The sequence below is a fragment of the Thamnophis elegans genome, chromosome 4 (genome assembly GCF_009769535.1).
Source record: "Thamnophis elegans isolate rThaEle1 chromosome 4, rThaEle1.pri, whole genome shotgun sequence".
Classification (NCBI taxonomy): Eukaryota; Metazoa; Chordata; class Lepidosauria; order Squamata; family Colubridae; genus Thamnophis; species Thamnophis elegans.
In genome coordinates this window covers 96055770-96073437 of record NC_045544.1, presented here as the reverse complement: position 1 = coordinate 96073437, position 17668 = coordinate 96055770, and the positions used below count along the sequence as shown (strand labels likewise).

General features: G+C 33.6%; 1 protein-coding gene across 1 annotated transcript in view; it reads right to left on the bottom strand.

Annotated features, from left to right (window-relative positions):
* CAMKMT (calmodulin-lysine N-methyltransferase) overlaps window positions 1–17668 on the bottom strand; it is a 252636-nt gene that overhangs the window by 22625 nt on the left and 212343 nt on the right. Inside the window, exons 7-9 of the mRNA XM_032216941.1 lie at window positions 16628–16694; window positions 6886–6960; window positions 261–324 (exon numbers count right to left, since the gene is read on the bottom strand). Coding sequence (XP_032072832.1) covers window positions 261–324; window positions 6886–6960; window positions 16628–16694 — 206 coding nt within the window. The remainder of the gene's footprint in view (window positions 1–260; window positions 325–6885; window positions 6961–16627; window positions 16695–17668) is intronic.

The window sequence follows — 17668 nt, the reverse complement described above, 5'->3', positions numbered from 1 at the left end:
ATAATCTCCCAGTATCTTTGAAGCGGTTTCATTTATTTTACTTCCCACTGTGTTCCTTATCAGAAGGCCAAGTATAAGAAGTTTTCTAGTTTATGATTAGGAAGGAATCTGATAGATTAGAAGACTCAATTGAAGTTGGACATAATAAGTATTAAAGTATTACATGACGTTAATCCTGCCATTCCATTACTCTCTCAATCATTGTGCACAGACTAATTATTCTGAAGCCCATGTTCAGGAGAAAATAGAAACATACTTACACTGTGATGAAGTAATCTCTTTATTGCATCCACCAGACTAGCTCTGTACTGGTCCAGAAACAGGCTGACATTGAAAAAGGAACAGTATTCAGATTAAAAAGGGGTTACATTTCTAATGATTCTAATGCAGATAAGTATAAGGCTAATTACATATGTTTATATACTGCTATAAAGGAAAACTGAATCTAAATTCTTTCAGTTCATGGTTTCTAAATAAATTCTCAAACTTGTAACCATTTATGTCTGAAACTAAAGACCAAAGGATTACCGAGACATGCTTTTAACTGAAATACTTTTAAGATAAGTAGTTTAGGTTATACAATCAGAATTAATACAATATACAATGAATAAATCCCATTCTGATTTGCCTGTCTGTCTGTTCTGCCTATCTCAAGCCAGGACAAAGGATGAGTGATGGAGGAGTAACACCTCCTTAAGAAACCTTGGTCCAGCTGGTCCGGCTGGTAGCACCTCGTAAGGGCTCCTTTCCAGGGTTACAGGAGAAGATGGTCAACTGTTTTGAAGGGGGAAGAGGGATTTACGCCCCAACGACAGATAAAGCGGCAGAACCATCTTCTAGGAGAAGAGAAACTCTGATTATAAACCTCCACTGCCTTGTGGCTATATCCACTACTGGAAAGAGCTTCAGGAGTCAACTTTGAGGCAAAATCTGGAGCCGGGGTCCTGGAAGCAGTTCGTAACTGTGTACAACCACGTTCTGGTAACTACTGCGACACAGCTGGAACCAATCGTATTGGCTCTGCCATTCCATTGGACTATTTCAGTGACATGGAGAGGGGGAATCTGCTGCTTGGGTAACAGTCTATCCTCCATATTAATCTACCCAGGCCTCGTGCAGGAGAGGACACTCCAGCTTTACCTCTTTCCAGAGCATAATACCATAGTCTTTTGAGGCTGAAGGATGCCAATGCAAAAAAAAAAAAACAAAAAAAAAAACCCCATTCTATTTCTGGAGGAGAAAAATATTAAAACAGGCTGTCCTCTGCATTTTATAGAAAGATTCAATTTATTTTGCTTATTTCTATTTCTATTTCTATTTCTATTATTTCTATTTCTATTTCTATTTCTATTTCTATTTCTATTTCTATTTCTATTTCTATTTCTATTTCTATTTCTATTTCTATTTCTATTTCTATTTCTATTTCTATTTCTATTTCTATTTCTATTTCTATATATATATATATATTGTACACTTGCTTTTAACCCTCAAACAAGGTTTTTTTAGCTGAAATATTAAATAAAATTAAAAATCTGTCTAAAACCAAACAAGAAACACTAGAAGACAGAAATAAAAATAAACATGGCAGCATCAAATTTACTTAACTAACCGTCACAAGGGGTTTGCAGAATAACTAAAAAGAGAACAAGGATACCTCATTGATAGGATAATTCATATTTGCTCATTATCTTATATGCTTATTTGAGGAGCCGAGGTGGCGCATGCTTTACCCAGAAAGCATGACAAAAATTGCTAGAAAATTCATTTTCTTCCCCTCATCAATTAGTAGAAACACTAATTTGATTCCATGGTAATTCCAGCAAGAGTTACAAAGAAGTCAGCTCTGTGAAAAGCATTACAATGTTGCAATGATGCAGTGCATGTTGCTACTACTTACATTAATGGGATACATTGTTTTAATTTAATTACATTTAATCATAAATTAAACCTGATTTAGTTTTGCTATGTCCCCATTTTTAAAAATTCTGATACCACTTGTAGGAATATGACCTCTGGCATGCCACTCCAAGGCCCCCCAAATCTGGTAAATTTAACTGGAATGTTAATATTTTTCTGCAAAATATGAAAAAAATAAAGAGAGACATATCAATTGGTTTTACTTCCAATTGAAAGAGTAGTTCTCTACTCTTTCAATTGGGAGCAAAACCAATTGATTTTGCATCAACTTGTGTATTCCTAATTAGGACTAAGTTGATATATTTTTCCCTGGCCCAGGAGACTCACCAACTGAAATGAAATTGAATATCAAAATTGCAACTTATGTTGTCCTCTATGCCATTTCAGTAAGAAGCGTAGGGAGAATGACTGAGTGGCTTAGTTTAATTAGCATATACAGAACCCCATTTAGGTGACAGATATTCCAGAAAAACTAATTATATGGAAGCAATATATCATTCTGTGTTGAAACCCCCATATTTTATATTTTGTTTGTGAATTATTACTTTGTGAATTATTATTAGCATTTGTGAAGCACTGCTATCTGTTTACATTTAATAAGTTTCAGTGTCAAATCTTTTTATTTTGCATGTATTATGATAGCCAAGTGCCACCATCCATGATGCTTCTGATACAAATTGGAGTTGTTTGCACTTCATTGTCATCAGCAGTTCTGCATAACTTCAGTAAGCAACAAAACTGTCATGCACTGAAACACATTCATTATGGGGAGAAATTGAGTTCTTATTTTCACACCATCAGATCATGAACAATTATAAAATTGGACAACCCCGTGCGTGTTCTTGGTAATGTGACCTATAGTGCATTTTATAACAATAAGCAGTTAGTGCTAACTGCAGTGAGAGCTATCAGAGGAACATCAGCAATGGTATTCACATGAACCAGTCTTGAAACTAAAACTATCTGTAAATGGATGGACTGATGCCTGAAATAAATGCATACTTGCCATTCATATAAACATTGAAGGAGTAGAGATATTTCCTCTATTAAAATCCAGGTGATAATCTGTGCCTCCCCAAGCCCCATGTCATCTGTACTTATCTCTTGCCATCCCATTAGCTCTGTACTTTCTGACAAAGAATATCACTGTTTTTATTTATTTTGTTTTCTAGCAGAAACTCATTAAAAAACCTTTCTCCTTTACATTAATCAAAGCTACAAAATCAGTTGCTGTTCCATTCTCAGATACCAACAATTACTCCATTGTTTATATGGCATAGTATATTGAACTAACATTTTTCTTTTAAAAAAAAAACACCCTGTACCAAATGCCTCAACATTTGGCTTGTTGTTGTTACTCATGAAGTCGTGCCCGACCCATCGTGATCCCATGGAGAGTGTTCCTCCAGGCCTTCCAATCTGCTACCATTCCCTGGAGTCCGTTTAAGGTCATGTTGACTGCTTCAGTGACTCCATCCAGCCACCTCATTCTCTGTCATCCCCTTCTTCTTTTGTCCTCAATTGTTCCCAGTATTAGGCTCTTCTCCAGTGAGTCCATCCTTCTCATTAGGTGGCCAAAATATTTGAGTTTCGTCTTCAGGATTTGGCCTTCTAAAGAGCAGTCAGAGTTGATCTCCTCTAGGACTGACTGGTTTGATCACCTTGAAGTCCAAGGGACTTGCAGGATTCTTCTCCAGCACCATAGTTCAAAGGCCTTAATTCTTTGTCGCTCAGTCTTTCTTATGGTCCAATTTTCACAGCCATAAATTTCAACACACTTTTGTTGGCAGGATGATATTTGGTAACATTTAGCTATACAAGCTAAATTCATAGCCACTATAGTCACTTTTCAAAATGCTGCATGCCAGAGTTTTAATGCATAAAAATGCCACTGTGATAATCCAGCTTTGCCCATAGATCCATCAAATTTCAATAGCTCATAGGAAATACACTTAATGACTCAAAGAAAGAAAAAAAGATGGGGAACCAAGGCACTTCCGGGCAATGTTTTCCCAATTCCTAGGTGTTTAATAGCATTTCATCTGCAGTGGCAAAGTTGCTCTGGTAGCTTCAGGTAAGTCAAGCCATGATTGAAGGTATTAGCATAAATTCACAGGATCGTTTGAGATTTTGTACGGGATTGTTGTGGCTACAATTTGATAAATGAATGGCATAAAACAGCTAAACTGGAACATTTACTTCCAGTTATCATTCTTTATATAATGGTTGAAGAAACCATTTCCCACCTTATGTGCCTTAAACTATACACACAAATTTGCCTAAAAGTATTGCATTCCTTTTACCTTATTCTATGTTATTAGTATATAATACTGTGAAATATTGTTTCTCTAATATTTGCTTTATTTTTTGTCTGAATATTCTTTATTCCATACTCACAAAATTTCATATTTGCGGGTTAGCTAGTTGCAAGTTATTTAATCTTGTTTTTCTATTTATTTTATATTTGGTCTGACCTGAATTAGGTCATAGATTATTATTATAATTACTTAACATTTTAAACCTTTATTAATTTCCTTTCCATTTCTGTGCATCAGAATGCAAGCACAGATATAATTTAAGTATTTTAGCAGAACACTGGGTTTTATAATCATGCATATTTTACTTGAATCTCAGCCTGACTTCAGAATTTATTTATGAATGGAGCTTGCATTATTATTATTTTAATAAATGGAATCAAGTAGTACCAATGGCTAGCTAATCAGAGCATCGTACTATGCCAATTTTTTTTAAAACAGCACAATAGGAATCTGTCATTTCCCTTAATATTTGAACCAAGGTTTCTGCTGTATTCTAATTCCAGAGTTTAACAGCTGACAACAATCTGGATAATGTTGTTAAATGCATATTACAAAATTATCATATCTATTTTTTTGTTTTCATTTCTACAGTTTTGAAACCTCTTAAATATTAGCACATGCAAACATAGCCCATACAAAACTATGAATTATTACCCAATGTTATTGTTTTAATGAAATTCCAAATAGAAAAAATGAAAATATATTTTAATGTCAACCTAATAATTCAGATTATATATTGCACTATAAGCTCTGTAAGTTATTTCTGATAGAAAAAGAAAAATGTAATATTTAGCTCCTCAAACTAATATGAGGGTATGCTTACATAGTACTTTGTCCCAGGCCAAAATGTAATTCAGTTTTTTAAATGTTAAAAGCATCTGTTGTGCTATTCTTTTGATAGGCATTAATTAAAGCATGTTTGTTTTAATACTGTGGTAAATCCACAGAACTAAGTGCATTTGATATCTACTAGTGAATGTATACTTACTAACTATAATTCTTTGTTTTCTACTAAGGCTACAATTGTTCTGGGAATTTTAGAAATATATTCATTAGACAATAGAATAATAGACAACAATAATACATAGCTTTTAAAAAGTTAAGTTAAATCTTGTTGTTTCTGATATTCTCTACCAATTAGTAGGATGACAAGACAAGTATTAGGAATAAACAAGATACAATAGGCTGCTTTGATATTTGTGTGAAGAATAAATTTAACTCAAAATCTCTTGGCAAACCTTGCTTCACCCACATAATCTGGAGAACATCCCTATGCAAGCCTTGTCTAAGCCTCTGAGAAGACTGCTGCCCTCCTGCTCACGTCCGCCAGAATCTGATCTGACTTTCATACTTAATCTGATCTAATCCTGTCCAGCATTAACTTCATCTGTGCAATGAAACCCAGAGTATCCATTCTAATATTTGGTGAGGAAGGCATTTACTAAATTACTTGCTGAAATCATATGGTGTTGTTTAGCTCCTTATTTTAATCAGATGATGCATCTCTGAGGCACATTATCAGCGATTAGTTAGAAACCCATGTCTGTCCTTTTTGGGAACAAAGAAGTTTTGCTGAAAGGCTATGCATTGGGAAAAGAAAGCCTGTTTCATTCATTGGTTAGTCATAAAAGGAGAAAATAAAGGACAAAGAAAAGCATTATACAGAACTAGAAATATTTTATTAAAAGAAGCATTTTCAAAACCACGTCTATAGCTTATGAATTTAATTCACTATTTTAAAGGATACAATAGTTAGTTTCTTCCTTAAACTATTCAGTTACTACAGTCATTTAGAATATTTTTATAAAGAACATCTGCATTAAAATGTGTATTTATTCTTCTTATCTTTATATGCCAATTGCTTTTCAGAAGTCAATAGCCAAAATCTCGTGGACGGTCAGAGACTGACATCCAAGAGGCTACACAATATTGCTGTTAAAATGTATTTTCAAAACATACTTCAACTGAAATTATTGGAAACTTTATACAATTAGATAAGCCACCAAAAATAAACATTATTTTATATCAACAACCAAATTTACTTAGATACATAAAAAGCATTCTGTAACTTGTCAATCAATCAATGGTAAATATGTTTTTCTCCGATTTATTTTTATTGCAATTGATTTACTATTAATTTTAACATCTGAGTATCACTAAGGAAATGCCTGTTGTTATATTCTTGAGCAGCTTTAAAAAATGGAGAGAAAATTCCCAAAGATTTAATGGGGAATACAGAATATATATCCTCTTATATCAATAGTCAGATCTTTCCTAAGAAGTAAGCTAATTGAGCTGTTTGTGTTGATAAACTCCCTTTTCTCCAGACTGTTCCTCACTGAGCCATAATTATTTGCAATTTGCCTAAGTCGTCCATTTACTGATACATCAAGCATGAAACAGAGGCAATTCCAGAAAATGGAAATGCTTCTCAAAATCAATCTTTGGGAAATAATGTGGTAGAAGTTACTATGTGATAGAAGACTACCTTAGAACTGTCACATGGAGATGAATATTAATTTGTTGAGGTTAAGATGGCTTTGTGCTTCATTTGTTGACTTTGCTTAGCCATCAGCAAGCAGCACAGTACAATTACTTCAGCAAAGCTATATTTTTTCTCACATGAATTTTATGATTTTTATGTACTTACCAGTCAGCACACATAACAATGTCAAAATGTCCTTCCAGTTGAGAGACATCTGTCTCATTATCCCATCGTAAAATGCTAGAAAGAAAGAAAATATTTTTTAAACTGGATTTATATGTTTTATCTTTTTCATTCCTAAAAAGATGTGCATTTAGTATATTGACCAAGAGTCAAAATAATTGATTTATTAAAAGTACATAACATGATCATAAAGAGTGCATATAGACGTATAAATTAGTGACATCCACTATAAATATAGCTTTATGTGAACAGCTGGTTAAAGAATTCATGTAAGTAAAGTGAAATATATAGGAAGTCTAAAGTTTTGCCCCTTAGTAATTAAATTGGTATACAGTAAATTGCAGAATTGCTTATTGAATTCCAGTATACATTTACAAACCAAAATATTGTTTTCTTGTTTCTCTGCTTTTTGTGATAACTGTTCACTGATTTTATTATTGATAAAGCCACTGTTTTCTTTAGATTTATGTTCATGTTTAATTCCAATATCTGGAATATAAAAAAGAGTTTAAATTTCATTGCCAAAACAAAATTATGAGTTACCGGAATGAGAGGTTATTTCTTTAAAAATAATATTTACAGTATATGCGTATTGTTTAAAAGTGCTTTTGTTACAAAATTTATTGTGTTGTGGGTTTTTTTGTGTTTTGTGATCAAAAGAATACATGTTTCATTTGCAATTATTGATACAAAAGCTAAGAAAAGCTAGAAAAAAAGGGGAATGATATAGCCAGTCTGATACATATTTATTTCTGTTTTAGGACTTTTTATTCACTGCTGACAACCGTTTCTGGTTAAGATAATCTGCAGCAGTAGTTTATATGATTCATGTTTATGGTTTATTCATAATATTTTCTTTGTGAAAGATGTTTTTTATTGTTCAACAATATGTCTTATGTACATAGAAAATTATTAGCATGTTTGAAAAAAATCATTGTTGATGTACAACATCATGGGGGAAGGTTGTGTAGAATAACAGACTAACAAAATAATAATGCAGAACTCACTCACTAATTTACCCTCCTGGAATGTATTGTGCCATTCCAAGGGGGGAAAACTTTAATCACCGCACAACCCCAAGTACATACATGCATACATATACAGACCCATACATTCACACCCATTTAAACTATAAAGCGGGTACACATTTTCGAAACCTAGGTGGCTTTGCAAACTGGCACTTTCAGGACTCAGCAGGCATCCACTAGTGGAAAGTGACAAAGGAGAGTTCTCACTCTCAGCTGCTGACTGCCTGCTGGCTACTGGCGGCTTTTTCAACCCTGTTTCCGTGGAAACTTAGGTTACAACAGTGAAAATTAGGTAAAGGTAAGTTGGTGGGGTTGCTAGTTTTCATTTGATTTTGATTTTTTTAAAAAAAATAAAAACAACAACCCTGAAGCTGCAACAGCAGCTAGTGGTTGAGTTGCTAGTTTTAAAGGCCATCACTAGTCTGTCATTCCACTGAAAGGCAATCCATGAAGACAAATAAGAACTGCAAAGTTTATGATTATTTTTTTTCTAAATCCTTTTTATTAGTTCTACATATATTGAAGATGACTGTCCAGCATTAACCACTGCACTTTAAATTAGGCTTCTGGATTCTTAACCTTCTTCTTGCATTATATATTTCATTAGATTTTTTTTTATTTCAAAAGAACCATACTCTAAAATATACTTTCTAATAAAATGTTATATTACTCTTTGGGCTATTCCAGTACACACACACACACACACACCATAAAAGCTAAGTAACTGACTCAATTACATTACATGCCCCTCTCCAAATTTTGAACAAATATCTGTGATTCATTTTCAATTACACAATTTTTAAACCAGAAGAGAGATCATTTTTTAGATTTGAGTAATGGAACCAACCTTTGAAGGGGATAGGAAGAAGTAACACATGCTTACTTCTTCCACCTTCTGATATTTTCCCTCAGCCATTTTAACTGGGAAAGTAGCAAAAACTCTCTTGCACAGGATATATATAGATTTCCTGGAGTAAGCTCAGTTATTTTTTCAGGTAGTATAAAAATTATCAGAGTCAATTCAAGATGCTTAAGACACATTCAAATGTGAGAAAGAGCACACTTTACTGCTTCTATTCTAGAAGGTCTAGCTGTAGATACAATATTCCATCTTTGAAAACTTTTCAAATACCTTTTTTTAATAATCCATGTTAACTTTCCTTATGTAAGGGCAATAAACCATAGCTCTTTAGTGCAGGACATGCAAAAGGTTCTCACTTTCAATTCCAGTTAAGGATAAGAAAATTAAAGGGAAAAAAGAAGCAGGTGATCTCTGCTGAAGATAAGAAAATTGCTGCCTGCACTGCAGACAGCAGTGCAACTTAGGACACTTCTTTATACAAAGTCAAATAATTGATCCCCCTGATATATTTGATTTGGTGCAAACTATACTGAATGGAAGCATCTCTCCACAATTTCAGACATGTTTTGGCCAGCTCTATAAATTTTTCCATATTAAGGTAAATGGACAAATAACACCACCTCTTCTCCAATTTTTTAATGGAATCCAATCATTGATTTAAATAAACCAAACAAGGACACATTACTATGACAGGTTAAAGGGCAGAAAGGAATGGCTTATTATCTTGAAATCCTATTTTCTCCCAGTAGTATAATTCAAACCACAATGCATGGTAATTATCATTTGTGAATCTACATTTGAAAGGCAGTAAAAAGTATGAGAAGACCTATTCCCTCATCAGCCCAGGAAGCAAATCAACATCATTCCAAAAATCTATACAAAGGAAACACAATATATGTAGATGCTCAACATGTGGCCATATAATTCAGCCACAGCATCTACTTAAATACATAATGGAGAGTTTAGTGATAGTATATGTAGGATAAAAGCAACTGTATGGCATTAATAAGAAAAGTGAAGTTTAAGAGTAAGCATGCATTATATATAGTTATCACAATTCTATATTAGTCAGTCAGCTACCGTATTTTCTGGAGTATAAGACACACCTTTTTCCCTCAAAGAAGAGGGTGAAAAATCTGGGTGCATCTTATACACTGAATACAGCATTTTTGGCCTCCCAAAAACCCACCCCTTTGCAAAAATGACCGTCCATAGCCTTTAGGAAGCTTCCAGAGTGCTCCTGGGGGTTGGGGAGGGCAAAAATGAGTGAAAAACAGGTCTTTTGTCCCCAGGAGCACTCTATAAGCCTCTTAAAGGCTATGCATACCCCCCTCCTTTTTTTTTTACAACAAATGGGCCCGTTTTTGCAAAAAGCAGTCCATTTTTAGGAGGTCTGCAGAGGGCAAAAACTTTTTTTTTTTATTTGCCTCTTCAAAATCTTGGTGAATCTTCTATTCCGGCGTGTCTTATACTCCAAAAAATATGCTATCTTATCCAGAACTTAACTTATCAAGAGGATTTAGGAAATAGGTATAAATAGGAATAAAATAAAGAGAGCCAGTTTGGTTTAGTGATTAAGGCACCAGGATAGAAACTACAAGATTGTGAGTTTTATTCCTGACATGGGCATGATTGTCAGCCGACTTTGGCTCTATCACTTTCTCTCAGCTCACCTCACAGGGTTGTTGTGAAGAAAATAGTAGTAGTAGTATCATATGTGTTCACCACCTTGGGCTATGTATAAAAATAATAAAGGTGGGATATCAGTAAGTTAAGTAAGTAAGTAAGTAAGTAAATAGCAATAGCAATAGCACTTAGACTTGTATATCGCTTCATAGGGCTTTCAGTCCTCTCTAAGTGGTTTACAGAGTCAGCATATTGCCCCCACAGTCTGGGTCCTCATTTTACCCACCTCGGAAGGATGGAAGGCTGGAAGGAAACCTTGAGCCAATGAGATTTGAATCGCCGAACTGCAGCTAGCAGTCAGCTGAAGTGGCTGCAGTACTGCACTCTACCCACTGCGCCACCTCAACAAGTAAGTTGTTGACTAAATCCCCAAACGCAGGTAAGCTCCAGTTTACAGTACATTGTGAATAAAATATGGGAATATTGCACCTTGATATCACACATCTTCCTTTGGCAGCTGGAATGGCAGGCTAAAAATATCTAACTCATGTTCTTTATAGCAACATGGCAAAAACACATATTAACTTCAGAGAGTACTCCCTTTTGACTGATCTTGACCAATGTGATCAGGGATATTATTCCCCAACTGATAAATTCCAAAATATGTAGACAACGGAAACTATAAATAAGTGCACACCAATGAAAGAATGGAAGCCTTGCTAAAAACAATATATGAAAAAGTATTTAAGTGGGAAACCATTTTTTCATCAGTGATTTTCAATGAGAATCTAATCTCAGGTACTGTTTGTTGCAGGTGCAAGGCAAGAGTGAAATAAATTATTTCAATCTTGAACATTTTTTGCAATATCTGTTTACAAGGACACAAAAGAGTGGGTAGTCTTTTCAATCACTTAAAAAAATAAAAATGCAAACAGATAAATATTACATGGTGGCGCAGCGGTTAGAATGCAATACTGCAGTCTAACTCACTGTTCACTCCAGACGTTCAATCCTGACCCGTTCAGGATTGACTCAGCCTTTCACCTTTCTGAGGTGGGTAAAATGAGGATCCAGATTGTTGGGGGCAATATGCTGACTCTGTAAACCGCTTAGAGAGGGCTGTAAAGCACTATGAAGCGGTATATATGTCTAAATGCTCTTGCTGTTGCTATCACTACAGTTTAATTAATGTTTATTACACTACAAAATATATTTATGCATAGATATATTTTTTAAAATACCAGTATTATTCATTAACATTCCTGTTCGAATGAGTGAGTGAGTGAATGGTACCATAGAAGGCTCATTCAGGAATCTAGAAAGACTAGGTTCTACAACTGAGAAGTGCCTTCCCAATAATTATGGTACTCAGGTAATCTGTGAAGATGTGGTAAATGGTCAAAGCAGATGCCCATCTTTCTATTGTTTCAGATAAAGATAATGAAAAGCAATGTTATGCTTTGGAGAGAAAATTACATTTAAATCTGTGATCAAACTTAACAGCAGTTATACTGTATGCAATTCTCCTACCGTCTACCCTATAATGAATACTCATTTTTTCTCCTCCCAGCATAGGACGTAGCTTTCCAATGAATTTCAGAGAACAAGTAGCTGCCATTCCCCCACAGACTATCATGTACTGTTAATCCAGGGATTGGGGGAGGCGGGAAAAGGAGGAGAGAGAATTATCAGTTGGCAGTCTCTAAATAGAGCTTTTTTTCCTGTGCAGTTGAATGGGCAGCTAAATCGAGACTCAAGTACACAGGAAAAAGTTGCTACATCTGTTGTCAGTCCCTTCTATCACTAAGATCAAATGTTTATAACACTCTATTAGTACCCTTTTCCTTGCCCAAATCATTCTATTTCTCATTTTTAGCTCTGCTAAAAGTTAGAAAATTCAGATATTTAGCTTGGCAATTAACAAGGAAAGATCAGGAAAAAATGAGATATTTTTATCACTGTAGTTGTTTGTTATAATTTAATAAAATCAAATGGAATCAGAGTAATTTAATTCAACTTAATTCAATCCTTGAACAATTGTATTTATTAAAATTATAGTTGTATTCTCTCACTTGTGCATATATTAATATCATACACTACCACTTTGCTTAAGCAAAGCAATATATGAATTATAAATAATTCATATATTGTTAGAGATAAATAAATGATCAATATTATCAAACTAATGCCTGTCAAAACAATATTTTTTGGGGGTGGATACAATGCTCAGATAAAGATTCTCATCTTTGAGAATCTTGAGAACAAACCTAAGCACAAAGACCAGATGTTTGTCTTTGGAATTAACTCTGTCCACTGTCCAATTGGGATTTATCAGTATTTTAGATAACAGATTTGCCCAGTTCTAGGCAAAAGGATTATAAGAATTGATCCTCAGATCTTTTGCAGACAAAGCTTGTATCTGCTGTTAAGAACCTTCCCTTGTTTTTAATTTTGATAAATTAAGGACAGAAAATTGAATCTTATTTGTCATGAAAATATTGCTTGTTTTTCCAAAATTGTTTAGAAATTAGAGACATTATTATTGAAAATCTTGATGTTAGCATCATCAAGAGATTGTAAATATTTCATTAGTAAAACTAAAAGGTTCCCCCCACCCCAAATAAATAGTTGTGCTGTACAATTATCATATGTAGCTTAGTTTACAAAGATAGCTTACTGTTTCTTCTGGCACTGTTATTAACACCTGCCTCATGGCCAAGGGTAGTGGAAAAACCTTCAGATACTTAGATTATTGTGCTTTTGTTGACTGTTCCCAGAAATTATACGTTAGGCATCATGGATCATCTTTAAGTGCTGGAAATCCCACATGGATGATAAATTTCTAATTTAGTTGTGAAACTTAGCTCATTCCTTGAAAATTTACAGTAAATGTTTTGGGTAAAACTGACACAAGACTAGCTAAGAAACTATAAACATACCCTCCATATTTTCATCAGTGAGGACCAATGTATGGCCAATAAGGAATAAAACCCTTACAGATTTATTTATTTGTTTTAGATTTAAACTAGGAAATTATTTATTTCTAAATATATAAGAGAGCCATAATAGGAGCCCTAGTGGCGCAGTGGTTAGAATGTAGTATTGCAGGCTAATTTTGCTGACTGCCAGTTCGATTCTCATCAGGCTCAAGGTTGACTCAGCCTTCCATCCTTCCAAGGTCGGTAAAACAAGGATCCAGATTGTTGGGGGCAATATGCTGACTCTGTAAGATACAGCTATAAAGCACTCTGAAACGGTATGTAAGTCTAAGTGATATTGCTATTGCTATAATCAAAATTTACATAATAGAATTCCTATAATTAGCATAGAAATTTAATGAATATTCTTAATTTTTGTAGATTTTTAGAAAAGTAATTACTTGCTACTACCTATGTTAATGTAATATCCTGGTTGAGACTTAGGAAAACTGTAATGGAAGAAAGGGTGTAAATTGATGACATGAAATTAGAAAGAAGAGCTGAAATTTCAAGAAAACTGAAATAAAACTCAACAGATAAAATTCAGTAAGTATCAAACTATTGACAAAAGACTTTCATCAGCACCATTAACCACGTCTTCCTACAGATATGGAACTTGTGGCAGTTTGTGGTATCTTCTCTTTTTCTTCTGCTGTTTTTCTCATCATATTCCAATTTATAGTGTTTTTAATTATATGAAAAAAATGGTAGTCAATCTGTCTAATTTGCTCCACATTCAAAATCAATCAGACTGGCCTTACACATCTGATACTCTCTGTTCCTCAGGAAGGGGAAATAACGGTAACCAGTAATTTACTGAAAACCTGCCAGAGCTTCTACTTCAGAAGGTAAACATAACAACCTATTCCCCAAACAAAACTCCATTCATGCCTCTTGAACAGAGGTGTAACATGTCTCTTTGATATACTATTGTGTATAGCAATAATTCAAAATATAACTAAAGCCTAGGTCTTACTAGAAATATTTATCAAATTATATAACTTTGATTAAGGAATTTGCAGACAAGGATTATTCAGTGCTCCAAAAATCATATTTAAATTCTTATGGTTGCAGATGAATTCTATTAATTTTAGCAAAATTCACAACAACCTATAGATATCAGTAGAAAAGAAACAAGGAACACCAGGAAATGTTAAAGAATACAGTAGGTTACAAAAATCCTATTTATATTAAAAGTTTTAAATGTGAATGTACGGTTCATAAAAATAACTAGTATGACCTATATTGAAATGCAACATCATGTATTTTTCTGTAATGAAATTATTTCATGCATAAAAGCAGAAAATGCTATTGTACTCTGTGTTAAACACTTGACATTTTCCAAAGCAGAAAATGCAACATTTCAGAAATCTAGATATGTTTATTAATTAGTGATTATTAACACCCAGTAAACAACATTATGCCTTGTAAAAACACAATCTTTCTTCACAGCATGGAGTTGAAATCTATTATTCACTGATTCTATATGCTGAAATACACTCAAATGATCACAAATGACCTTAAACATTAGATAAATGTAAATGAGGACATTGTTGAAAATGTGTTTTGATTGATATCTAAAAGACCAGGTTGGAAATCTTGACAAGAGATGGACCTACATATACTGCATGGCAATTTGAAACCTACAGAATATATGGGTGCATAGCAACTTAAAAAGAGGCTTATTCACAATAAACTGAAACCTGAGATCTTCTTGGAAATGAAATTTTGAATATATGTTTGTGTGTTTGTGCATGTGTGTTTTAAAGTATATATAATCCCACACTGTATATTCTAAGCACACAAATATATACATATTTTATATTTGGCAATAATGGCAAGAATAAATTAATAAATAAATGACCATACAAATCTCAAAATATAAAATTATTGACTTAGCAACAAAATTTTAATAAATATTGATTGCAGGTAGCAATGATTACTGCAATGTGAATGCAAATCTATTTTTCCCCATTTTTCTTCAACATTTACAGCCTCTGGTTTGAAAGTGAAATATTAGGTAGATCTCTATAAAAAAGGATTCAACTGCAGTGGATTATCAAATTTAGAATTATTGAAATCCACTAACTTAAATCCTATTCTTTTTAGTCATTCATAACTATGAATTAATCTTGGGGCAATCCATCATCTTTTGATTATTCCATGTTCAACACAAGCACACATATGTCTATTCAAAAATAATCTTAGAAGCTTTGAGTGCAATATCCTTATTACCAAGTAATTGTATTGGAAAAAATTGCATGCGGGGAGAAAAACAGACCAACAAGAGAACTTTGAGAAATGAGAACATGAAGTAATACTACAGAAATGGAGTATGTGGTCAATCATTATCAGAAAATTGTTTGCTTCTTAACTTCTTTCCAATGATGCTAGTCCTTTGCTCAACTTTATCTAGAAACAGATACAAATTAATCTGAAATGAACTGGGCTATTGTTTCTTGATAACTACACGGGGTTAGTTTAGGAAGCGATTATTCATTGTTTAATTTCATCAAGGCATACCTAATAAATAGCATTAAGAACATAGGGACATCTGGATCAGAATAATGGCCTAGAGGCCAGGATCACATTAGCCAATATCCTTGTGAATCATTTAGAGGTAGGAAAATAAAAACCAAGGAAACTGCTTTATATCATTGATTTAACTAAAAAATAATGTCTACAGGAATTGGCAGCAGTTTTCTAGATTATGGATAATTTCTTTTTCAGATTTATCTTGAAAGGTTTGGGATTGACTTTGGGATGCAATGCATGGATTAAGCAATCCCTGAGGTATGCTTGTTTCTGCATGGGGTACAGTTAAACAGAGACATATTCTTTCCAAAGTTCAAACATAATTTGTATTCAGTTACTGGATAGATACGTAAAATATTAATATATAAACAAAGTTCATAATTGTTCCTTAACAATAATAGTTCCTTATATGTATACAAATGTTTTATGTAGCTGACATAATTCACACCTTGCAAAACATACACAAAGTAAAGCAAATGTTTTTATAAGTTCACTTTTCAGAACTTTTAAAAAAATCATATAGATGCACCCAGATATGCATAGTCAATATATATTGCACTATTAATTTATAATTTTTGCTTGATAAATCTGATTTTGAATGGGGATCAAGCAGGTTTTCAAGCAAGCTAGCATTTGATTTCATTTTAAGAGTAGTAATATAAAATAATGGTTGTGAAGAATATGAAACATCTTACCTGCTTGAGATGGCTTTAGCTCTGAACACTCCAGCTTTTTTATTTCTTGTGATGATATCACATACATCTATAACGTAAGTTAAGAATTATCTGTAAATATGTTCTGATCAAGTAAGCCTTTTCAATATGAAAGGACTCTTGAAAATTGTAATTAATGATATGTATATGTACATGTCTACCGTGTCACCCTTCACTCATGTACATATATACATAGAAAAATCTTAAGGAAATCTTGTTGAACTTTACTTCATTTATTTACTGATTACAGTGTATGCATGCATTCCAATTTCCCAAAGGTACTGTAAGTTCTAGACCAAAGGCACAAAAACCAGCAACTTTGTTGAAATTAAGTAGGACTAGATATGTGTAGTTCCTAGATGAAATAAAAGCAGGATAGCATTATTTATTCAAATGTAATAGTAATAAGAACAATGACACCAACATAGGAAGCCAGAATTGAGAAAACAGCAATTGCCACCTTTGCAAAAAAAGAAACAAAAGCTGAAGAAACAGTGGACCACCTACTTACTAATCACATGGCAAAATAGCAACAATGGTGCACTGGAAGATTTGCAATAAATATCATTTGCCTAACAAATATTATTGGCATTCACACAACCATCTGCCACGTAATATCCCAAACTTAGCAATTGTTAATAAGAAAGACAAAACAGTCTGGATCGTAGACATGGCAGTACCTGTAGACAGCAGAATAGGAAAAAAAAAAAGAACTGGAGAAAATCGCAATATATAAATACTTGCCAATAGAAGAAAGCAAAAGAAAGCAAAGATAGTACCATAGTGATAGGTGCTTTGGATGCAATTCCATAAGATCTGGAACACCATGTGAAGATCACTGGCATTGACAAAACCACTGTAGGTCAATTGCAAAAGGCAGCTTTCCTTGGAATTGATCACGTCCTGTGATGAAATCTTTAACAACATCTCACTATCCAAGGTTCTTGGAAAGGATTCCATAGGTAGTTTAAAATATCAAATCCAGTCTAAATATCTGGCTGACTGCAACTAATCATAATCATT